This window comes from Chelonoidis abingdonii, chromosome 16, assembly GCF_003597395.2.
Source record: "Chelonoidis abingdonii isolate Lonesome George chromosome 16, CheloAbing_2.0, whole genome shotgun sequence".
NCBI lineage: Eukaryota > Metazoa > Chordata > Testudines > Testudinidae > Chelonoidis > Chelonoidis abingdonii.
Genome location: NC_133784.1, coordinates 1,767,541 through 1,790,369, shown reverse-complemented (window position 1 = coordinate 1,790,369; position 22,829 = coordinate 1,767,541). Strand labels below are relative to the sequence as shown.

General features: G+C 44.5%; 1 protein-coding gene across 5 annotated transcripts in view; it reads left to right on the top strand.

The window, feature by feature from the left end:
- SLK (STE20 like kinase) overlaps window positions 1-14,222 on the top strand; it is an 87,377-nt gene extending 73,155 nt beyond the window's left edge. For 4 of the 5 annotated variants that reach the window (XM_032786111.2, XM_032786109.2, XM_032786110.2 and 1 more), the window contains 3 exons: window positions 1,674-1,799; window positions 9,151-9,264; window positions 11,584-14,222. In XM_032786111.2, the coding sequence (XP_032642002.1) occupies window positions 1,674-1,799; window positions 9,151-9,264; window positions 11,584-11,730 (387 nt within the window). In that variant the 3' untranslated portion in view covers window positions 11,731-14,222. The remainder of the gene's footprint in view (window positions 1-1,673; window positions 1,800-9,150; window positions 9,265-11,583) is intronic. The other variant, XM_032786113.2, reaches the window with a different exon arrangement.
- Window positions 14,223-22,829: the final 8,607 nt, after the last annotated feature.

Here is a 22,829-nt window from a genome sequence, read left to right as displayed (position 1 = left end):
ATTCACCCACGAAAGCTCACACTCCAAAACGTCTGTTAGTCTATAAGGTGCCACAGGATTCTCTGCTGCTTTTAATTTTATTGAGTTTCAAAGAGAGTACCATCCAGTCCTCTGTGCAGGTTTGATGGTCACAACTAAATTTGGAAAATTTATCTAAAATCATCCCACTGTAAAATGGAGACTGGATTGTTTATCATGGAACTCTACCTATTGGCTCAATCTGGAGCAGCCATTTCTATTTGCATTTAAGAGAAGTATTTGCAGTTTCCCTTAATCCTTCTCCAAATTTGTTTGTACAAATCAGTTTGTTGTATGCCCCAGTAGTTTTTGATATTTCCAACTTGTGTGCATATTATAAGGCAGGGGTCAGCAACCTTTGGCACGCATCTCTCCAGGGTAAGCACCCTGGCGGGCTGGGGCTGTTTGTTTACCTGCCACGTCCGCAGGTTCGGCCGATCGCACTCCCACTGGCCACTGTTCACCACTCCAGGCCAATGGGGGTGGCGCGAAGTGGTGGCCAGCACATCCCTTGGACCCGACGCTTCCCGCAGCCCCTATTGGGCTGCGTGCCAAAGGTTGCCAACCCCTGTTATAAGGTTAGCTGAAATGCCTGCTGCCGATTAGATTACTTCTCCATTTGAGTATAATCAAAGACATTTAAATTGTTCTGTTTTTGACAGCCTGTTTTTGATGCAATCATCTGTATATCTTCTAATTCTTGAATAGGAGTGATGTTGATTGTTATTTTTACAAAGACTCCCAAATTAGTAGGCACTCTGCAGTACTAGTAAAATATAGTTCTTGCCTTGAAGATCATACCAGATAATTTTAGGCCCCGATCATCCAGAGCCTTAACATATGCTTAACTTTACATACAGTGAGGGGGGGAGGGATAGCTCAGTGGTTTGAGCATTGGCCTGCTAAACCCAGGTTGTGAGTTAAATCCTTGAGGGGGCCACTTAGAGATCTGGGGCAAAAATCAGTACTTGGTCCTGCTAGTGAAGGCAGGGGGCTGGACTAGATGACCTTTCAAGGTCCCTTCCAGTTCTAGGAGATTGGTATATCTCCTATTATTATTATTTATTTTATTATTAAGTGATCCCATTGAAGTCAGTCTGACTACTGAGTGCGTAAAGTTAAGCACATGCATAAATTTTTTGAAGGATCGAGGGCTTAGATTCGATGCAGTGAGTGAAAGTATATTAGGTGAAAAGCAAGGATTACTCATGTATGGCTTATGCATGTATTGAATGTTTAATTTTTTTTTTTTTAAATATAGAGCCAGATTCTAAAGTGGTTTAAATCCATTTGCTCCATTAAAGTCCACAGAGCTTTGTGGTTTACACTAGATGAGTTTGAGCCAATAATAACTATAATTGACATATTTTAGGGGCCTCATAGAAGAAGTGAGTTTTAGGGAGGGATTTGAACAAAGATGGAGAAGTGACATGACAGAGAAGAGATGGCGGGGAGGAGCCTGTTAAGGGTATATTGGAAAATTCAAGCAGTGAAAATTAGGAAATTGCACTGATGACTTTAATCTTGTAATGTTGTTCTGTCCAGTTATACTGTAAATACATTATGTTCTTTACAACCCTGGAAAAGTCATTTGTGATATATACCTGCATTAGGTACTACAGTATCAATCACCTACTCTTTGTTTTTAATTTTAGTTTGCTACTCAAGAAGAAAAGAGGCAGAAAAATGAGAGGTTGGCTCAGCATCAAAAACATGAAAATCAAATGCGGGACCTTCAGTTGCAGTGTGAAGCAAACATCAGAGAACTGCACCAATTACAGGTTAAACATATAGGGCATAAAATAAGCAGTGTATGAAGAGAGTCAAGTTAATCAATACAAACTGAGCAAATTCTGAATTTATTGATTAGGAAAATGTTTTAATGATGTTTTTCTTACGTAATTACCCATCCATATAGAAATGAATGAGGTCCTTTTCTAAGGGATACTGCATATTGTACTCCTGATTCATATCCATAACTCAGTTAATGATAGAGATTTGTGCGCGCACGCACACACGCACACACACACACTATGAACCGTAAGGGAATATTAACCTTGTAGAGTGCTTACCAACCTTTGTTTTAACTGCTACTTTCCTTTGGCAACATTTCTTTTTAATGTTTTTTTTTTGTTTTTTGTTTTGTTTTTTAAATCAGTATTCAAAAGAGAAAGGCAGCTCCATCTTCTGTTAGTTGAATTTTCAGTTGCTCTGAGTGATGTCAGTACCTTGCCATAAGAGCAGGTTTATAGTACTACGTGCAATGAGGTCTGTCTTGCAAAGGGCAGGTTGCTGATTACCTCTGCAGTTCTGGAACATAACTAAGTTCTCCTTCGAGAGATGTCCCTGTGGGTGCTCCACTCTAGGTGTCAGTGCGCCCCTGCGCCTTTGATCGGAAATTTTTTGCAGCAGTACTCGTAGCAGCCACGCATGCTTAGAACCTGTCACTCACTCTGAGTATATCACTAGTGAGCATGCGGGGCCGGTACCCTCAGTTCCTTCTCTACCGCCCCCGGCTTGAGATGGAGCTCAGCAGACTCCTTAAGATTTCTTTCCCCATCTTAAAATACCTGTAGTTAGACAGTTTTTTTCCTGTTAATTAGTTGTTAGTTAGCGTTACCTACCATTTTTTCTACTATTTAAAAGAAAAAAAAAAAATTTCTTGTTCTCTCAGCCGCTTCAAATATACCTGGCTCCACAGGCTTTAAGCGCTGCTCCTCCTGTAAGGACGCTATCCCTCTCTCTGATGGACACTCACAGTGTATAAAATGCTTGGGGGAGGCTCATATTCCCTAAAAATGTACTCACTGCACTAAACTAAGTTCCAGAGCAAGGAAGGATAGGGAGTTAAAGTTCAAACTCATTTTGCTTCAGAAATCTCTGCAGTCCGCCTCAGACCCTGGTGCGGATTCTGCCTCCGCTCACAGACACAGCTCTAACACTTCAAAGAAACTGAAGAAAGCACTAAACGAGAGCACTCAAAATCTAAACAAAACCTTACAGACAAACCTTCTCCGGTCAGATCCACAGTCTCCTTACTGGTGCTCCTCCCCCGCCCCCCCGAGTACTTTCGACGAGGTGTGCTCCTCCGGTACCGCGCTAAACCTGCCTGTGCTTTCGGCGGCAGCGCAAGGCTCTGGTGCCGAGGCGACAGGCTTTCAGTTGCCTGCCTCGATTATGGCACCTATCGGCACCGCGATGAATGCGGCACCGACAACTCAGGCCCCCCATGAGGCACCGCAGCCTGCTATTAATAGCGCAACACTGCCTGCAGCACCAGCATTACCAACACTACTTGGCATGGAGCCAAGATTAAGAACTCCGGTGTCAGCCTGGGTTCCCTCACAGGATTTCTATCAGGCTTCGCCTTCGGCTGCCCCAGCTCTGCAGTTTACCCACTCAAGTAACCTCTTAGTATCACCTTCACTGCATTCGCCCTTTCTTAGGGATGGCTTCTCCCTGACAAATGATTCAGGGTCCGAGCAGCCTTCCTCCAGTGAGGAGGAGTCTGAACTACAGGGTGATGTTCCAGTACAATCTGAATTCTACTCTCAGAGTCCTGTCACCCGCGGACACAGGAAAATTGTCCCAAACCACCCTCAAGATCCCGCCTCCTGGTGTGTTAACCCCTGGATGGCACCACCTATGCCTTTTCCATCACCATGGCAGTATTGGGCTCCCTGGCCATCTTTCCCTCGGCAGCACGTCCGCTATCCTACTCAGACTAGACGCGAACGTCAAATCCTATGACTCACTTGGCAGGCACCCTCCCATCCTCAGGATCAATTAACTCCAGCTCCTGATCCAGTATTACCTGACGTACCAACTGATCCAATACCTGAGGAGGCTTTACTTCCTTCCCCTCCCCCGCCATCAGACGATTTTTCGAAATTCCAAGATCTCTTTAAAAGGGTTGCCAGTGAGCTTAGAATCAATCTGGAGGAAGTACCTGACCAACAACATGAGTTAACGGACATCCTGCAACCATCTTCGTCATCCAGACTGGCATTACCAATTAATCCGGCCCTTCTGGAACCTGCTAAATCCATCTGGCAGACTCCAGCCACAAGCCAGCCTACCTGCAAACAAGCAAGTAGACCGTAAATACTTCATTCCCTCGAAGGGCTCTGAATTCCTTTTCTCACATCCTGCACCCAAACTCATTGGTAGTGGACGCAGCCAATCAGAGAAACAAACAACAGTATTTCCGCCATACCCCAGCCAACAAAGAAGGCAAACGCCTAGACCTGCTGGGTCGTAAGGTATATGCCTCTTCAACGTTACAATTTCAAATTGCCAATTATACCGCAATTCTAGCAAAGTACGACCATAGAAACTATAACAAGTTCATGGACTTTATTGAACACATCCAGACAACAAGAAACAACAGTTTACAGCTTTAGTTTCCGAGGGCCAAATCATATCCCGCACGGCTCTCCAAGCAGCTCTGGATTCAGCCAATACTGCAGCAAGATCCACCGCTACAGCGGTGGTCATGCGCCGAGGTTCATGGCTTTCCTCTTCTCTCTTTCCTCACGAGGTTCAGAGCACCATAGAGGATCTCCCTTTTGATGGTGACAAACTCTTTGCTTCCACCACTAATGAGGTGCTCCACTCAATGAAGGACTCAAGGGCAACTCTTCGGTCCTTAGGTATCCAAACCCCTACAAACAGAAGGCGACAGTACAGATATCAACCTTACCACCGTCCGCGCTACCCCTCATATACTCAGCATTTCCCGAGATCTCAGGATCAACAACAACACACCAACGCCAGAGGTCCAGATACCAGCGGCGTCGCCCCAATTCTTCCGGGATGCCCCAACTTCCTCAAAATAATAAGCAAATTTGAACCTTTGGTCGAGGGTCTCGTAAACGTCGCCCCAACTCCAGCGTATGCACTGCCACAACTATCTTTGGACACCGTCTACAGCCATTTTTACACCAATGGCAGAAATATTACCACCGACAAGTGGGTTCTAGAGGTCATCACAACGGGTATTCCATCCCCTTCCTCTCCTTACCTCCCCCACCCACCAACCCTCCCCATCCCTCTTCAGGGACACCTTCACGAGCCACACCTCCAGCAAGAAGTACAACATCTCCTTCACCTGGTGCTATCGAACTCGTGCCCGAATGCCACAAGGGGAAAGGATTCTACTCCCCTTATTTCCTAACACAAAAAAAACTGGAGGATGGCGACCGATCCTCGACCTCAGGAGGCTCAACAAATTCGTCAAGAAGCAAAAGTTCAAGATGGTTACTCTCACCACCATAATTCCAGCCCTGGAGCAGGGCGATTGGTTTTCAGCCCTCGACCTACAAGACGCCTATTTTCACGTCACTATCCACCCAGCCCACAGACGTTTTCTTCGTTTTACCCTTGGCTCAACGCATTACCAATACAGAGTTCTACCATTTGGCCTTTCCACTGCCCCTCGAGTTTTCTCCAAGCTCCTAGCGGTAGTCACGGCCTACCTCAGGAAAAAGGAGTTATAATATTTCCTTACCTAGACGATTGCCTCCTCAAGGCCTCCACATACGCCGAGGCCTTCCACTTCACAAAAATCACCATCGAGTGCTTTCAATCCCTGGGCCTGCAAATAAACGAAAACAAATCCACATTAAGTCCTACCCAACGCCTGGACTTTATAGGAGCGAGCCTCGACTCCAGAACCGGATGGGCATCCCTTCCACCCGACCGATTCAATACCATAAAACTGCTGGCTACAAGGCTTCACAGCAGCCCTCGGGTCGCCGCCCGAGACTGCCTCCAACTACTGGGGCACATGTCCTCGTGCACTTTCGTGGTCCAGAATGCACGTCTCCACATGAGGTGCTTCCAAGCTTGGCTGGCCACGGTTTACAAACCAACGTGCACTCAATAAACAAACAATTAACCATACCTTACCGGGTCAAGGACTCTTTCATATGGTGGACAGTCCCCGACAACCTCTGTTCTGGAGTCCCCTTCCTCCAGACTCCACCAACTGTGATGATGACGACCGATGCATCCCTCACCGGCTGGGGGCCCATATCTCTCACCAAACAGTCCACGGGCTATGGTCTCACTCCGAGACCTCCCTACACATAAACGTTCTAGAACTTCGAGCTATCTGGAATGCTTGCCGTTGCTTCCTCCCACTAATCAAGAATCAGCATGTACGCATAATGACAGACAACATTGCCTGCATGTTCTACGTCAACAGACAAGGGGGGGCTCGTTCCCACTCTCTTTGTTCAGAGGCCATGAAACTCTGGAATTGGTGCCTTGCGAACCACATCCAGATATCAGCTGCTTACATCCCAGGCGTGCTGAACACCACTGCCGACGAGCTAAGCAGACGTTTTCCTTCGGAGCACGAATGGGAGATAGACAACAGAATCATTCTCAACATATTTTTGCACTTGGGTCACCCAACCATAGATCTCTTCGCAACCCCGAAAAACACGAAATGCCTCAATTTCTGCTCCAGGGCGGGACTGGGCAAACACTCCTAGGGACGCATTCATGATCTCCTGGCACCGGCCCTTCGTTTATGCTTTTCCCCAATACCATTGCTCAACAGGGTCCTCACGAAGATACGAACGGATCGTGCCAGGATAATCTTGATCGCACCTTCATGGCCGAGACAACCGTGGTTCCCATTCCTCACCAGAATGTCAATTCAACCACCGATCTCCCTGCCTCTCATCCCAACCTCTTATCACAGCAGCACGGCCGGCTTCTTCACCCCAATCTCTCCATGCTTCACCTCAAAGCTTGTACCTGCATGGTTCTCCAACGAGAAACTAGACTGTTCCGACCAAGTACAGAGGGTACTTCTACACAGCAGAACGCAATCCACCCGTACCACCTACCTCCGAAAGTGGAAACGATTCACAAAATGGTGCTCAACCAAAACAACTGTCTCCTACCTCTGCACCTCTTCCCTGCATACTCGATTATCTATTGGACATTAAAGCAATCCGGCCTGTCATTCAGCTCCATTAGAGTCCACTTAGCTGCCATCACAACCTTTCATCGTACAGTTGACAATACCTCGGTTTTCGCTCATCCCATCACCAAGCGTTTCCTGAAGGGACTCCAAACCCTATAATCCAGACATTAAGCCACCTACCCCCTCCATGGGATCTTCACCTAGTATTGTCCTGTTTAACTCATCAACCCTTTGAGCCCTTAGCCACCTGCTCCCTTTTGCACCTCTCGATGGAAAACAGCTTTTTTGGTGGCCATTACCTCTGCCAGACGGGCAGGCGAGATAGCAGCCCTTATGGCAGATCCACCATATACGCTCTTCTTCAAGGACAAAGTTACTCTACGATTACACCCAAAATTCCTTCCAAAAGTTCATGCTTCTTTTCACCTCAACGAACCAATACACCTACCAACTTTCTTTCCGAAACCTAATGCAAACTCCTTCAAGGTCACAATGCACACAATTGATGTGCATAGGGCCTTATCCTTTTATCTGGACAGAACCAAACCCTTCAGAAACTCTCAGACTCTTTGTCTCCATCGCGGGCCATTCCAAAGGCATGGCTATCTCTACCCAGAGGCTTTCGAAATGGATCTCTGACTGCATACGTCTCTGTTATCAGTTAAAGAACATTACACCTCCAGCACTGATCAGGACACATTCCACTAGATCTGTATCTACCTCTGTAGCCTTCGTACACAAAGTACCCTTGTCTGACATTTGTAGGGCGGCCACCTGGTCCTCCCACACACATTCGTTAATCACTATGCCCTTACTCAAGGCCCTCTCTCTGACACTCGATTTAGGCAGGGCAGTATTGTCTACGGCATTCCTGCCAGATCCGAAGTCCCTACCTCCTTGAGATACACTGCTTTGAAGTCACCTAGAGTGGAGCACCCACAGGGACATTTCTCGAAGGAGAAGAGGAGGTTACTCACCTTGTGCAGTAACTGACGTTCTTCTAGATGAGTGTCCCTGTGGGTGCTCCACTACCCACCCTCCTCCCCCCCTCTACTTCAGAGTTGGGGTAGCCTCCGTTGTAGAGAAGGAACTGAGGGTACCAGCTGTGCATGCTCACTAGTGATATACTCAGAATGAGTGACAGGTTCTAAGCATGCGTGGCCGCTACGAGTACTGCTGCAAAAAATCTCCGATCAAAGGTGCAGGGGCGCACCGACACCTAGAGTGGAGCACCCACAGGGACACTCATCTCGAAGAACGTCAGTTACTGCACAAGGTGAGTAACCTCCTCTTTTCAGTAATGCAGGCCTCAGTTTTTGGTCCTTTCATGACATGTATGTTGTAAAACCAACTGCTGCACACCATGAGCCAGATCCTGTTCCCCATTAAGTCTGTTTTCTTCTGCTCCAGTGACATAAGGCAGATTTAAAACAGGAGTTAAGTTACCAGCCGATTATTCCCCTTGCAATGGGAAATCCCCCAGGGACATAGAGCCAAGGAAGCTGGTGCTACACCACTCTCTTTCACAGCATCCTGTGGAAATGGGTATGGCCACAGAACTGATGCGCGTCAATGAGCCCCAACTGAAGGAACAGACCATTTTGGAGGCCATTTCTGCTGGGTGTAAGTTAGAGCTGCCCTAAGGTTGCTCTGAGCTGTAGCAGGGGATAATTTGGCCCCCAGCTGTCTTTAGGAGCAAGATGATGATGATTTGTTGCTCTTTACCTCTTTATAGTGGTAAACTGAGGTTCCCTCCATGAAGACATATCCCCTTTGACTTGTCAGTCAGCCTCAACTACTAGAATCAAGAACTGAAATGGTTGCAAGCATAACTTTCTAACGTAATTAAGCTCTTAAACTGAATCGTACAAACTGCCTTGACTAGACAGAGCATGCACTGCATGACACTGAATAGATTAGCCAATAACACACATACAGTATTGAGTGACTTTATCTTCTACGCCACTGAAATATATTTCACAATATTTCTGATTATGCCATATTTTATAACACAAAACCATTGGTTCTGTTGGAAACATCAGCTCTTGATAAGAATGCGTTGTTATAATAATTCACATCACATTATACAGTGTAAGCTGTTTTAAAAGAATTAGGGCAACATGTTACTGTACAAATGGTTGATTGTCTGATCTGAATTCATTTTATTTAAGGATTATCTATGTTGTTTTCAGAATGAAAAATGCCATCTACTGGTTGAACATGAGACTCAGAAACTAAAAGAGTTAGATGAAGAGCATAGCCTAGAACTGAAGGAATGGAGAGAGAAGCTAAGACCAAGAAAAAAGGTAACCCAGGACAGTTTATAAGCAAAAGACGGGTCCAGAAGATAAACTCCTCACTTAAAGTCATCCCTGTTAAAGTTGTTTTGTTGTTACAATGCTGATCAATTAGGGAACATGCTCATTTAAAGTTGTGCAATGCTCCCGTCTAACATCCTTTGGCAGCCACCTGCTTTGTCCACTACTTGCAGGAAGAGCAGCCTGTTGCAGCTAGCTGGTGGGGGCTTGTAACCAGGGTGGACCAGCAGCCCCCCATCAGCTCCCCTAAGTTCCCTGTGCTGCAGCCATCCAGCAGCTAGCAGTTGCAGCTGTCCCTCCCACCACTGCCATGTGCTCCTCCTGCCCTCTGCCTCAGAGCTGCTCCCCAAGCCTCCTGCTTGCTGTGCAGGAGGGGAAGGAAGGGGGAGCTAATGTCAGGGTGTCTCCATCCCCCCTGCTTTTGCACCCCACTTACCCCTTCTTCTCCATATAGAGCAGGGTGGGAACACAGATGGGGAGAGAGAGAGAGAGCCTGGGGCAGCAGCTTCTGTTTCAAACTTCCTGATCCAAGACAATGCACTTAAGAGTGGGTCAGCTTACTTAAAGGGGCAGTGTGCATTTCTCTCTCTGCCACACACAAAGTGTGTGTCTGTCTCTGTCTGCTGTGCTGTCTCCCCTTGTGTGAGAGGCTACATTAACAATGTGTTAACCCTTGAAGGCTCAGCCAAGTGCTAGTTCATTTTAGCAGCAAGGCATTCCCTGGGAAATCTCTCACCCTCTTCCACCCTCTGACTTCACCACCTCTATCATAAGCATAATTCCTAATTCTGAACCTTAGAGCCCAAAATGTGGGTGCCTGCATGAAACCTCCAAGCTTAATTACCAGCTTGGATCTGATAGCGCTGCCACCAGCCAAAAATTTCCAGTGTTTGGCTCACTCTGGTCTCCCCAAAACCTTCCCTGGGGGACCCCAAGACTCAGATGCCCTGAGTCTTACCACAAAGGGAAATAACCCTCCTCCCCATGTCTTCTCTTTTACTTCTACCCAGGCTTCCCCTCCATGGGTATCCCTGGAGATTACTGTAATTAAAACTCCTTGAATCACAAAACAGAGAGGGCAATCTACCCTTCCCCCCTCCTTCTTTTTCCCCTCCCAGTCTTTTCCTTGAAGAGAAGACTGTAAATCCGGAAGGGATTTCTATCCCCTAGAACGCTCACACTAGAAAAGAAAATCCAACAGGTTTTAAAAAGAAAAGCTTTATATAAAAGAAAGAAAAGACAAAAAATGTTCTTCTATATCAAGGTTGGACCCCCAAATATACCAAGGGGGGTCCCCCAAAAATTTCTTAAAGAGAAAATGAATAAACAGCCTTATCAAAAAGAAAATACAATTTAAACATTCAGCAACTACAACACATGTAAATACCAAAAACAATAAAAGCCTAATTGTTTATTCTATCTTTTGTACTCAACTTGGAAAACTGAAGATTAGAACTTGAAGAAAGAAAAGAATCACCTCTTCATAGCCGAGAGATCAGACAAAAGACCACACCCAACACATTCCCTCATGAGCTTTTAAAATCCGGTTTCCTGAAGAAACAGACAAAAACACAGACACCCAAACAATTCCTCCCTGAGCTTTTTTAAAAATCCGGTTTCCTGATTGGTCCTCTGGTCAGGTGTTTGGTTCCCTTTGTTAACCCTTTACAGGTAAAAGAAACATTAACCCTTAGCTATCTGTTTATGACAACCTCAGCCAAGCTTCACAATCATCATAGCTATGAACAGTATTAAATTGTTTGTTTAAAATGTATACTGTGTGTATATCTATATGATAGTTTTTTGTCTGGTGAAAAAAATTTCTCTGGAACCCAACTCTCCCTATTTACATTAATTCTTATGGGGAAATTGGATTCGCTTAACATTGTTTTGCTTAAAGTCACATTTTTCAGGAACACAACTACAACATTAAGTGAGGAATTACTGTAGTGAAACTAATGTACAAAAAATTCAGTAGAGCATCATCTTATCTAGAAGCCACAATAGATACAAGGGAGGCAGACAGGAGAGGCTTGCAATCCACCTTTTAACATCTCCTAGAGTGTGTGCACATGCATGTGCGTGTGTGTAAAAAATAAATTGGACCCTTTAACATATCTGTAGGCGAACTGTCCTACGGATGCAAACCAACCTAAGTGGTAGACTATAAAGCCTCTGAATGCTCAGTTTGATATTAGTGCATGATTTTTTGTGGTGTGTTGCATGAAGGTTGGGCAAATAACACGTTGATATAGTGGATTTCTTTGCACTTCACCATATACACCTTTGTTAATCTATTGTTTTTAGACACTGGAAGAGGAATTTGCTAGGAAACTTCAAGAACAGGAAGTTTTCTTTAAAATGACTGGAGAGTCCGAATGCCTTAACCCTTCAACACAGAACCGGATTTCCAAATTCTATCCAATCCCTAGCGTGCACTCCACTGGATCGTAACTCTAGGAACTTCTGTCAATTTTCCTATTTGGAATTCTCATATCTTTGGCTTCTGCCTTGGTAGAATCTACAAATTACATCAGAGGACCTCAATGCTTTTAAGTTTTAGTGGAGACAATCAACAGTGTCATTGTCAAGATTTTTCCTTTTTGTTTCTGACTGGAGAAAACTGAATAGAAGAACAGACATTAGTCTGTAATGGTAATACGATGTCATCCTTCAGATATTTCAAGAAGAATTTCTTTTTATTAATCAGTCTCAGAAAATGTTATCTACTATGACATTAAAAAAATAAGCTTAAAATATTAGATATAAAGGTCACAAAAAAGAAACTATTACATAAATCATCATGTAAATGATGTAATATTATTATTTCTTTTTTTAACTGTCTGATTTCTCCACCACAGAATTTCATAACTGAAACTTCTGTAAAGAGGTTAAAAGTTTTGTGTCATTGAGCAGGTCATTCATAACTAGGGCAGAAACTATTTCTTCAAAACATACTGTTGAATTATAAGAAAAAGAATCTTATGTTCAACATATTTAGTTACAGCGTATGCCTTTAAGTTTTTTTTTTAAAATCTTCTGGCATCATAACTAAAGCAACCAAACCTCCATTACATGTTTTGTCTATTAAAATCCATGATGAAATGGGGTGCTAGTTTCATTAATCCAGTGCCTGAAACACTTACATATATTAATCTTTGCAATAGGATAGACTTATTGTTATTAAAAAAACCTTCTTAGCATGGATGTTACTGTAAAAAAAAAGAAAAAAAAGAAAAAAAATCTTGCTGCTATTGCCATTTTTGTCATAAGTCCTCACCCTAAAATATTTTGCACTAAAATATGTAAAGGTGGAAAACTGCTAACTTTAAAATGCACAAGTTATTATTTTCCTTACACATTAGAGGTGTTTACTTCTACAAACTGTAGAATGTATTTTCAGAACATAATGTGCACTCTGCACATTGTTTCTCTAACATACTTGGACTGGGTAGGTGGATCCTTCTGTTCTTATCCAAAGTCTGTTCATTTGAAACTCCATCAGAGAAGTGGAAGTGGCTGTTCATATTATAAACTAAATGCCGAAATCTGATCTGAATAGAAGTGTTTTGAAATTTTTGTTTTAGTCAATTTATTTCATGGAAGGATTTAAGTTGAATATGTAGACAAACTACTTTAAATATATGTGTGTGTTTGGGTTGGTTTTTTTGCTGCATAGTAACGTGTTAACGATTTTTATTTTTCAGTTTCATAGGTGTACTGTAGGTTATTTACTTGACTGATTTGCAGTGGGAAGAAAAATCTGAAATGTTTATCATGTAGCTGGTGGGAATGTAACTGTATTAAAGAAAAACACACTCAGAGGTTTAGAATTTGAGTCATATCAACACAGTATTATAAACTGTACATTGGTATGCCAAAGTTAAATTTGTAAAATAATGTTGGCTTTCTGTCGTTTGAAATGTGATCTTTTAGTGTCTTTGTAAAAGTTTTTATTTTTGTTTAATTTTGCTAGCTTGCATCAGACATCTGACTGGTGAACATATATTGTTCATTTCATGGGAACAGTGTTGATGCATGTGAAGGAACTGATTATAAATTAATGTAGAATTTTAATTGGGCTTGGTTGAAATCTTGGATGCTGAACTTTTAGCTTGTTAATGCAGACAGTTTAAATTGACGGTAAATATAATTGAGAAATGCATGTTTTGATTTAAATTTTGTAACATTTTTGATAAGCATAACTTACTCTGAAAATTATAGCTAGCCTTAATTTCTGGCATTTCATTATATAAATATGTATTGTGTACTGGTTGTAAATTCACATACCGTATCATACTAGAATGTTATATGTAGCTAGAGGCAAAATTCTTTAATATGTTTATTCCAAAATGCTAGGGTGAAAAATGTCTTTGAGGGCCTTTACTTTTTAAGCTACACCTTTATAAAATGACTAGTATTAAATATATTAAATAGTGTTTATATCACTATAGTCAACAGAACATCTGTGTGAAAAACTGTTTTTTGCAAAATATATTGTTAGTGATTTATTTTTTGTGAAGGGGTCAGGCAAATTTTCCCCCTCTAAACTTTGTGTTCAACTCATTCAAAATGTTTAATAACTTCACAGGCAGAATATGTATTTTCTCCTCACACTCTATAATATTTTGGAGGTTTAAATGATCATTTGCTAATATATTTTATGACACACTATATATCTTGTTCTGCATCTGTTGGACTTTTTATTTGACTTCCACCACCTTCCTCACCAGCCTCTGTAACCTTATCCCTTCAGAAATTTCACAAAGGATACAGGAAGGAAATGTAACAGCTGAAGCCTCATACAATGGTCGTTGGATTTAGAATATTTCCAATCATACTGCATTCATTAAATAACTGCCGTATTTTGAAATGTCTTGATAATGAAATCTAATGTAAAATTACCATTTGGTAATAAAATCTAGGGTAAAATCATTGTTTATGTACTTAGGCTTATAAAATTGCTTTTTAAAGATTATGGAACATGAAGAGATGTACAAGATTGTTTTGATGCCTTTGCTCACAACACATTTAAGTTCAGACTGAAGCCTAATCTCACTTATTTTCCGGATGAAACAATTGCCTTTCTCACTGAATGTGGTCTGCTAAAATCTCAATGCCCCTAAACAGCATGGTCACAATCGGCACTTGCTCACCTTTATTTTCCACTGCATGATAAATACAGGGCCGGTGCAAAACTTCCACTTTGCCGCGCCCCCCCCCCCCCCCATATTCGAAAATGAATGCAGTGGCGTCACATCTTACGCGGGGGTTAGGTTCTAAGGTCAGTGCTAAGAGGAAAAATCGCGTATGGTGAAAATTACCATAAAGTACAGTATACACTAGAACAGGGGTCCTCAATCTACAGCATGTGGGCCAATTTTTTTTTTAATGGCAGGCTGTGGGCCTGGGGTTCCGTTCACTCAGCTGCCAGCCAGGGTCCCAGCTAGCGACTCCACATAGCTTCCTCTCATTCACCCAGGCCGGCAGGAGGCTGAGCGGGACCGGTGGCCGAGACCCTGGCTGGCAAGGAGCCGGCAGCTGAAACCCCAGATCATCAGTGGGCTGAGTAGGGCCGACGGCTAGGACCCCAGCCCAGCAGTGGGCTGAGCTGCTTATCTCGCTGTTGGTCTGGGGTTCCATCTGCTGGCTCCTGCCAGCCGGGGTCCCGACCGCCAGCCCCACTCAGCCCACTGCTAGCCGGGGTCCCAGCTGCTGGATCCGCTCAGCCTCCTGCTGGCCTGAGTGAACAGAACCCCAGGCGGCGTACAGAACCCTGGGTGAACGGAACCCCAGACTGTTGACCCAGGCCGGTAGGAGGCTGAGTGGAGCTGGCTGGGACCTGAGCGGGCTGAGCAGGGCTGGCAGCTGGGACCCCAGCTGGCAGGAGCCGACTCACTGCCGGCCCTGCTCAGCCCGCTGCCAGCTGAGTGAACAGAACCTCAGGTTGGCAGCAGGCTCAGCAGCAGCCAGGACCTGCAACCTGCCGTTAAAGAAAAATCGGCTTGCGTGCCACCTTTGGCACGCGTTCGGTGGGTTGAGGACCCCTGTTCTAGTGTGTACTGTGTATACTGTACTTTATGGTAATTTTCACTATATGTGATTTTCCTCTTACGTGGTGACTTTAGAACCTAACCCCCGTGTAAGATGTGACTCCACTGTAGTGTAAAAAAAAAAAAAAAAAGAAAAGAAAAAAAAGGGCACTGCTTTTTGGCACCCCCAAATCTTGGTACCCTAGGCGGTCGCCTAGTTCACCTAGTGGTTACACCAGCTCTGGATAAATACCACAAGGGCAAAGCACAAAATGAGTTATAAATTTATGACCTGCAACTGACCATTTCAGTTGGCCTCTTCTATTTACAACAGATCTTCACTTAACAAGTACAATTAGTCCCACTAGGGTCTCCTTCACCAGCAGAGATTGAGGCTTCTAAATTAGTGTCAAATGTTGCCTCTTCTCATGTGGCCCCTTAATTTCAGACTATTTTGTACTCTCTTCAGTGTTGCTTTGGGAAGTGAATGTGGTGTTGACAGTCTGCTCAAGTGCAAGTACAGGAAAACTTCCACTCTCAATCCATCTTAAACAAAACTCCAACCCAAAGACTGGAAATTTCCCTTGAGAACCAGCTGAAATTCCAGTGCCACATATCATCTGCACATCACAGGACTGCACTTCCTGTGCACTCAGTTCTGTATAGCTCCAGGCCTAACTGTTGTTGCCTTTGGCAGAGTCAGACCTGGACCCTGAAAGCAGGCTTCAATACCACCTTACTTGGCTCCCTTGAGACTTGACCCTGTATACATGCATGAGTTCAGGGGCTCTACTCGCAGCATAAAGTTACTAATTTGTTCAAATGTTTGCAGTGTCAGAGCCTTTGTTAGTTGAATGTTGCAGGTGGGACCCCTGAGATCATTGGATAATCTGGATTCTGCTGTATTTATTGTAGAGGGTTCTTGACCTGAAGTCTGGGTCTCCTACCCAGAACCATAGCGGCCCCCTTAAAGTAAAATATTCTTCAGATCAGAGAGGACATAGAAATGGTGATATCTGAGCCCCACTGCAGTGCATGTCAGTTTTGCCATTGATTTCAATGGAGCCAGAATTTCACCCCCTGCCTTTTTCTTTTTCCCCTCAGAGTGTAATTTTATATACACAAGCAATTTTAAAAAATATTTTTCTCCAAGCTCCCAGTCACCCTGAAAGCACACCCATCGTAAAATGGATGTGCCTTAGGAAATCTGTTTTTGCCAAGGAGAGATTCTTTCCTTGCTCGGTGGCCTTGTGAGGAAATTTAATTCTGTTGTATTAGAACAACACACAACTGAGATTATTACAAAAAGGTTGAGCACAACTGTTTTGTCATGGGGACCAGGGATGTCCTAACTTGGTTTTAAAGATTTTCTTGTAGAAAACTCATAATAAGCAGAAATTAAATTCAGGTGAGGCTGTATTACTTTGATGTCAACAGTCTGACTGGAAGTGAATGACGGTTGGGGCAATTCAAAGTGATTTTCCACAGCAATCTTTGAAAGCTGATTATCATTTCAAATTATGCATCAGGCCTTTATGCTGAGGAAGAATTGACTGTTTAGTCAAGCATTTCACCAAAAAACTAATAATTCCTTTTCCTGTGGTGCAAGGAAGCATAATGTATCTTTTCGTCCCATATGTACTGTTCTTATATCAGTTTTCTTCAGCCAAGTGTTCTTAAAATAATGCCACCCCCAAATTATACAGGAAGAGTTTGATACCTTGTCTCCCCAATCTCAGTACCCCTGGCAAATGAGAAATGTCCCTAGAGGCTCAAAGGATTCTATCCCAGTATAACCACAGTACTATAGAGATTTGTCAAAAAAATCCTACTATTTTACTTAACATTTATCCCTTAACAAGGAAAGTGCCTGTAAATACTTCCACCAGGAACTTATGTTTGTGATGGCAAGTCATATTGATGGTTTCAGCTAGTTCTCCATCAGAAATTGAAAAACAAAGACCAAGGTTTTGACACCTTTAACACAGAAAGGCCCACGTTTTCAAAATTTGGTATCCAAAGTGAAGGCATTTAAATCTGTATTTAGATACCTGACTGGATGGCTTGATTTCCAGATGTGCTGAGCAACCCCAGTTCCCAGTGATTTTGAGGGTGCTCATTACCTCTGAGAACCAGATAATTTATTTGGGTGCCTCATTTTAGGAACCCAAGTATGAAAATTTTGAACTGTACTTCAGACTTTTCTTGATAGTACATCATGAATAATGGACACTCCCAATGTTAAACATACCCTTATGTATAAGGCTACGCTTTAGTCATGGGTATTTTTAGTAAGAGTCACAGACAAGTCATGGGGGTGCCACATGTGCTCCTGGGACGTCCCAGGTGCTCGGTAGGGGGTGGGTGGCAGGGCCTGGCAGGCCACCCGCTGTGGGTGCTCAAGCGGGAGGGTTAGTGGGGCTGGGACAGGCTCCCTATATGGCTCATGAGTTCCACGTGCTGCCTCTGCTCCACCCTAAGCCTGGTTCTGCAGCTCCTGTGGGAACCGTGGCCAATGGGAGCTGCAGGGGCAGTGCCTGCCAGCAGAGGCAGCATGTGGAGGTAGGAACTGAGGGAGGGGAGTTCCTGTAGCCCTTCTGGGGACCTGCCCTAGGTAAGCACCACCCCGCACCCCAACCTCTGGTCCTGAGCCCCCACCTAAACTCCTGCTGCTGCTGGGGGGCGGGCGAGACTGCCCCAGCAGCAGCAGCCAGTGTGACTGGCCCAGGGGCTGCCTGAGCTGTTCAGGTGGCCCCCTGGGCAGGCACACCAGCTGCTGCAGAAGTCACAGAAAGCCACGGAATCCATGACCTGTGACAAACATGGAGCCTCACTTTATATATGACCTGCCCTGAGTGGATGTGTTTGGTACAAGCGACAATAGTAGCAGCACAAAAGCAGTAAGTGCTTATTTTGGCCTTTGTCTGTAGGGCCCTACCAAATTCATGGTCTATTTTGGTCAATTTCACAGTCATAGGATGTTTAATGGTACATTTTATGATTTCAACTATTTAAGCCTGAAATTTCACAGTGTTGGGATCCTGACCCAAAAAGGGGGTAGGGGTGGGGAATTGCGGTACTGCTACTCTTACTTCCGCGCTGCTGCAGGCAGCAGCGCTGCCTTCAGAGCTGAGCAGCTGGAGAGCAGCGGCTGCTGGCTGGGAGCCCAGCTCTGTAGGCAGCGCCATTGCCAGCATTAGCACAGAAGTAAGGGGGGTATGGTATGGTATGCTGCCCAGCTCTGAAGTCAGCACAGAAGTAAAGGTAGCGATACTGTGACCCCCTAAAATAACCTTGTGACTCCCCTGCAATTCCATTTTGGGTCAGAACACCCAGTCTGAGAAATGCTGGTCTTATGGTGACCAGCTGAGGGGGGGGGGTCCCGCCAGTGGAGCAAAAAAAAAAAAATGTGAGTGCTGCTCACAGAGCAAAATATCGGGACAAACACCTAAATATTGGGACGGTCCCAATTTTATCAGCAGATCTGGTCACCCTAGCTGGTCTCTCCTAATGAAATCTCCATTGTATAGGGTAAGAGCACATAAAAGACCAGATTTCATAGGGGCAGACCAGGTTTCATGGTCCGTGATGCATTTTTCATGGCCATGAATTTGGTAGGGCCCTAATTAGCTTCTGAAAATTTTGCCTCTTGGTCTACTCCAGCAATTAACACCAAGGTCATTTACGTTTCAAAACCTACACTGCTGTATCTATGTAAAGGAAAGCATCTCACTCCCTCACTGAAATGTGAACTTGTATTATTTCTCTTTACAGAACCTAGTAAGGACAGTTATTAACACAACCTTCCATCCTAATCTCACACAATCTGCATTGTACAATGAAAACCTATAACCAACTGTTCTTCTTCGAGTGCTTGTTCTTGTCAATTCCAATCAGGTGCGTGCGCGCCCATGCACAGTAGCTGGAAGATTTTTCCCCTAGCAGCAACCGTAGGGTTGGTCTGGGCACCCTCTGAAGTCGTGCCTTCATGGCACTCAATACAGAACCACGCCAACCCGTCACCCCCTCAGTTCTTTCTTACCACCAGTGACAGTAGCGGGAACTTCCCTTTGTTTTTCTCTTGCTCCAGCAAGTAGATTAGCAGTGCTTTAGCTGTACACTGTACATAGTTTCCAGTAGTTAGTAAAGTTTAGTAGTTCTATATACGTTTCAGTTACAGAGGGTTCCCCACCACCTCATTTGTTAGTGGAGCATGCTGTGATCCTTGGGCTTTAAGACTTGCCAGATTTGTACGAAGCACATGCCAAAAAGAATGTCCCTGACATTAGAACTATGCTTGTTAGTCTAGTGAGTTACAGGCTTGGTGTAGCACTTGTTACACTGAGCAACAGCCATAGGAAAAAATGGTTACTCGCCTTGTAACTGTTGTTCTTTGAGATGTATTGTTCATGTCCATTCCAATCAGGTGTGTGCATGTGCACAGTAGCCAGAAGATTTGTCCCCTAGCAGCAACCGTAAGGTCGGCCTGGACACCCCCTGGAGTTGCACCTTCATGATCTCCTATACGCCTTTACGCCCATATCGCTCATTCACAAGATACACCTCAAGATCCAGAGGGAATGAGCTCCGGTCATATTGATAGCACCAGCCTGGCCCCATCAGCACTGGTACACATTTCTCCTAGACATGTCTGTGGAAGCCCCGATCACCCTGCCGCTCTTTCTGGACCTTCTGACACAAGATCACGGTCGTCTTCAACATACGAACATCCATGGCGTGGAAGCTCCATGGTTGAACCGGATGGAGCTTTCTTCTTCAGACCAGGTTAGACAGGTTCTCCTTGGCAGCAGAAAACCCTCTACGAGAGCCACATCCTTGCCAAGTGGAAGAAATTTTCAATCTGGTTGGTGCAGTGCCGTTCGTCCCCAACACTAGCATAAGTGCCACTTATTCTGGAATACCTCCTACATCTGAAGCAGCAGGGACTTTCGTTGACATCAGTAAGATGCACTTAGCTGCCATCTTGGCCTTTCACCCCCCTTTCAGCTGATACTTAAAAGGGTTCGACAGGCTATATACTCTAATGCTTGTCAGTCTGGGACCTCAACCTGGTCCTTTCTAGACTCATGGGACCACCTTTTGAGTCCTTAGCGATGTGCTCCCTGCTATACCTGTCTTACAAGGTGGCATTCCTTGTGGCGATAACCTCAGCCAGGAGGGTGTCTGAACTCAAGGCCCTAACCTCAGAGCCCCCTTATACCATGTTCAATAAGGACAAGGTGCAGTTCAGACCTCATGCTGCTTTCCTCCCAAAGGTTGTGTTGCAATTTCACATTAACCAAGACATCTTTCTCCTGGTGTTCTACCCTAAGCCTCATTCTAGTGGCTGGGAGCAGAGACTCCACTCACTAGATGTCCACAGGGCACTAGCTTTCTACATCGAGAGAACGAAGATATTCAGAAAATCGGCCCAGCTATTTGTGGCAGTGGCGGACAGAATGAAAAACCTACCCTTGTCATCACAATGCATTTAGTCATGGATCATGTCCTGCATCCGCAAGTGCTGCAGCCTGGCACTCCACCACGGTGCAGGCTTCGTCAACAGCGTTCCCTGCACAGATCCCTACTCAGGAAATCTGCAGAGCTGTGACATGATTCTCCATCCACACTTTTACCATGCACTGTGTGATTACACAGCAGGCCAGAGACAACGAAGCCTTTGGAGGAGCAGTACTCCAATCAGTGGACGACTCCGATCCCACTTCCTGAACTTGGGCTTGTGAGTCCCCTGATTGGAATTGACATGAACAAGCACTCGAAGAAGAAAAAACGATTACTCACCTTCTCGTAACTGTTGTTGTTCGAGATGTGTTGTTCATGTCCATTCCAAAACTCATCCTCCTACCCCTCTGTCAGCGTAGCCAGCAAGATGAAACTGGGCGGGGGTGGCGGGTCAACAGGGCTCTATATTGGGTGCACAAACCTGACTCGAATGGACATGAACAATACAACTCGAAGAGCAACGGTTACGACAAGGCGAGTAACCATTTTTTCCTATGGCTGTTGCTCAGTGTAGCAAGTGCTACACCAAGTCTGTAACTCACTAGACTAACAATCATAGTTCCAGTGTCAGGGACATTCTTTAAGGGTGGTTTTCCAGCAAAACAAATTTCACTTAGATGGGATATTACTACCACTGGATGCCAACTTTCTGGGATCTACAGCTAGTCTGTCTAGTCAAGGCTCTTAAGATGACAAGAGAGAGTGTCATACTGTAGGCCCAAACTCCTGAAGAAAAACAGCAATTATAACATGCTCAAATTCACCCTATGTTGGACAGTTTCTAAAATGCATTTATGGGTAGAACAACATCTGCCCCATAGAGCAATTCCCATTTGAAGTACACTGAGTTTCTGCCCTCAGTCAGCCGGCGACTCTGCCAGGAGAAGGGGAATGGCAGTAAGAAACTTCCACAGCTTGATAAGTCCAGACACATTTCCTCTTCGCCCTATTTTTAAACATCAGAATTTTGTAACAGGTATTGAGAATGAGGCCAGAGAGCCAGTTAAGCCCGCATGAGTCCATAGACATGCTTTGGATGCCTCTCCCCACTTATTCCCCAAAGTCTTATGAAAGACAACCAGAGAAATAGGGCCCAGTAGAATCCTATCAATCTCTATCTGGCCACAAAAGGTTTCATTCTCAGACCTTGCTGCTCTTCCAGAGTTAGTGAGGGTAGAGATAACTGCTAATATATGGCACGGATCCACACAAAAAGAAAAATGGAAACGTTCTCCCTGCCTTGTCAAGTAGGAAATGGGCTACAAGCTCAGAACCAGAGTCATGATAGTTTTCTAGGAAATAGTATCAGACAGGTAGCCGTGTTAGTCTGGATCTGTAAAACCAACAAAGAGTCCTGTGGCACCTTATAAACTAACAGACGTATTGGAGCATGAGCTTTTATGGGTGAATACATGCATCCAACTAAGTGGGTATTCACCCGCGAAAGCTCGTGCTCCAGATATGTCTGTTAGTCTATAAGGTGCCACAGGACTCTGCTGTTTCTAGGAAATAGGCACCCAGCAAACCCTTTGCAAAGAAAGGTTAAATCAAATAACCATCCAGCGGTAAGGCCCAAACTATGTTCTGTAACCTCATTCCTAGAGTTTCTACAGTGAGGTCTTCATTTTTCTACAGTTGTGTTAAAGGTCTAGGTTTCAGCCACTGACAAGTAAGAGAACAAAGTGGGTGATACTGGATCACCTTAACTCTTCTGCACAGTAACTAGGTTAAAATTTAACAATCAAGAGGCTAGGCCGAGCCAAATTCTCTAAAGGTGTAACTCTACTGCAGTCAATATATTCATTCCTGCAGAAGATTTGGATAATTATGCTCAGACTTTAAAATCAAGAGAGTTTATGCCAATTTTCTCACCAAAGCCCAATTCTTCCATTTTAGCCAACACTTAATTCTCCTCATCTTCCTGCACCCCCACCCCGTGCTCTCCACCGATGGAGAAAATTTTTGGTGATCCATTGTCAGTTTCTAGAACAATTGCAT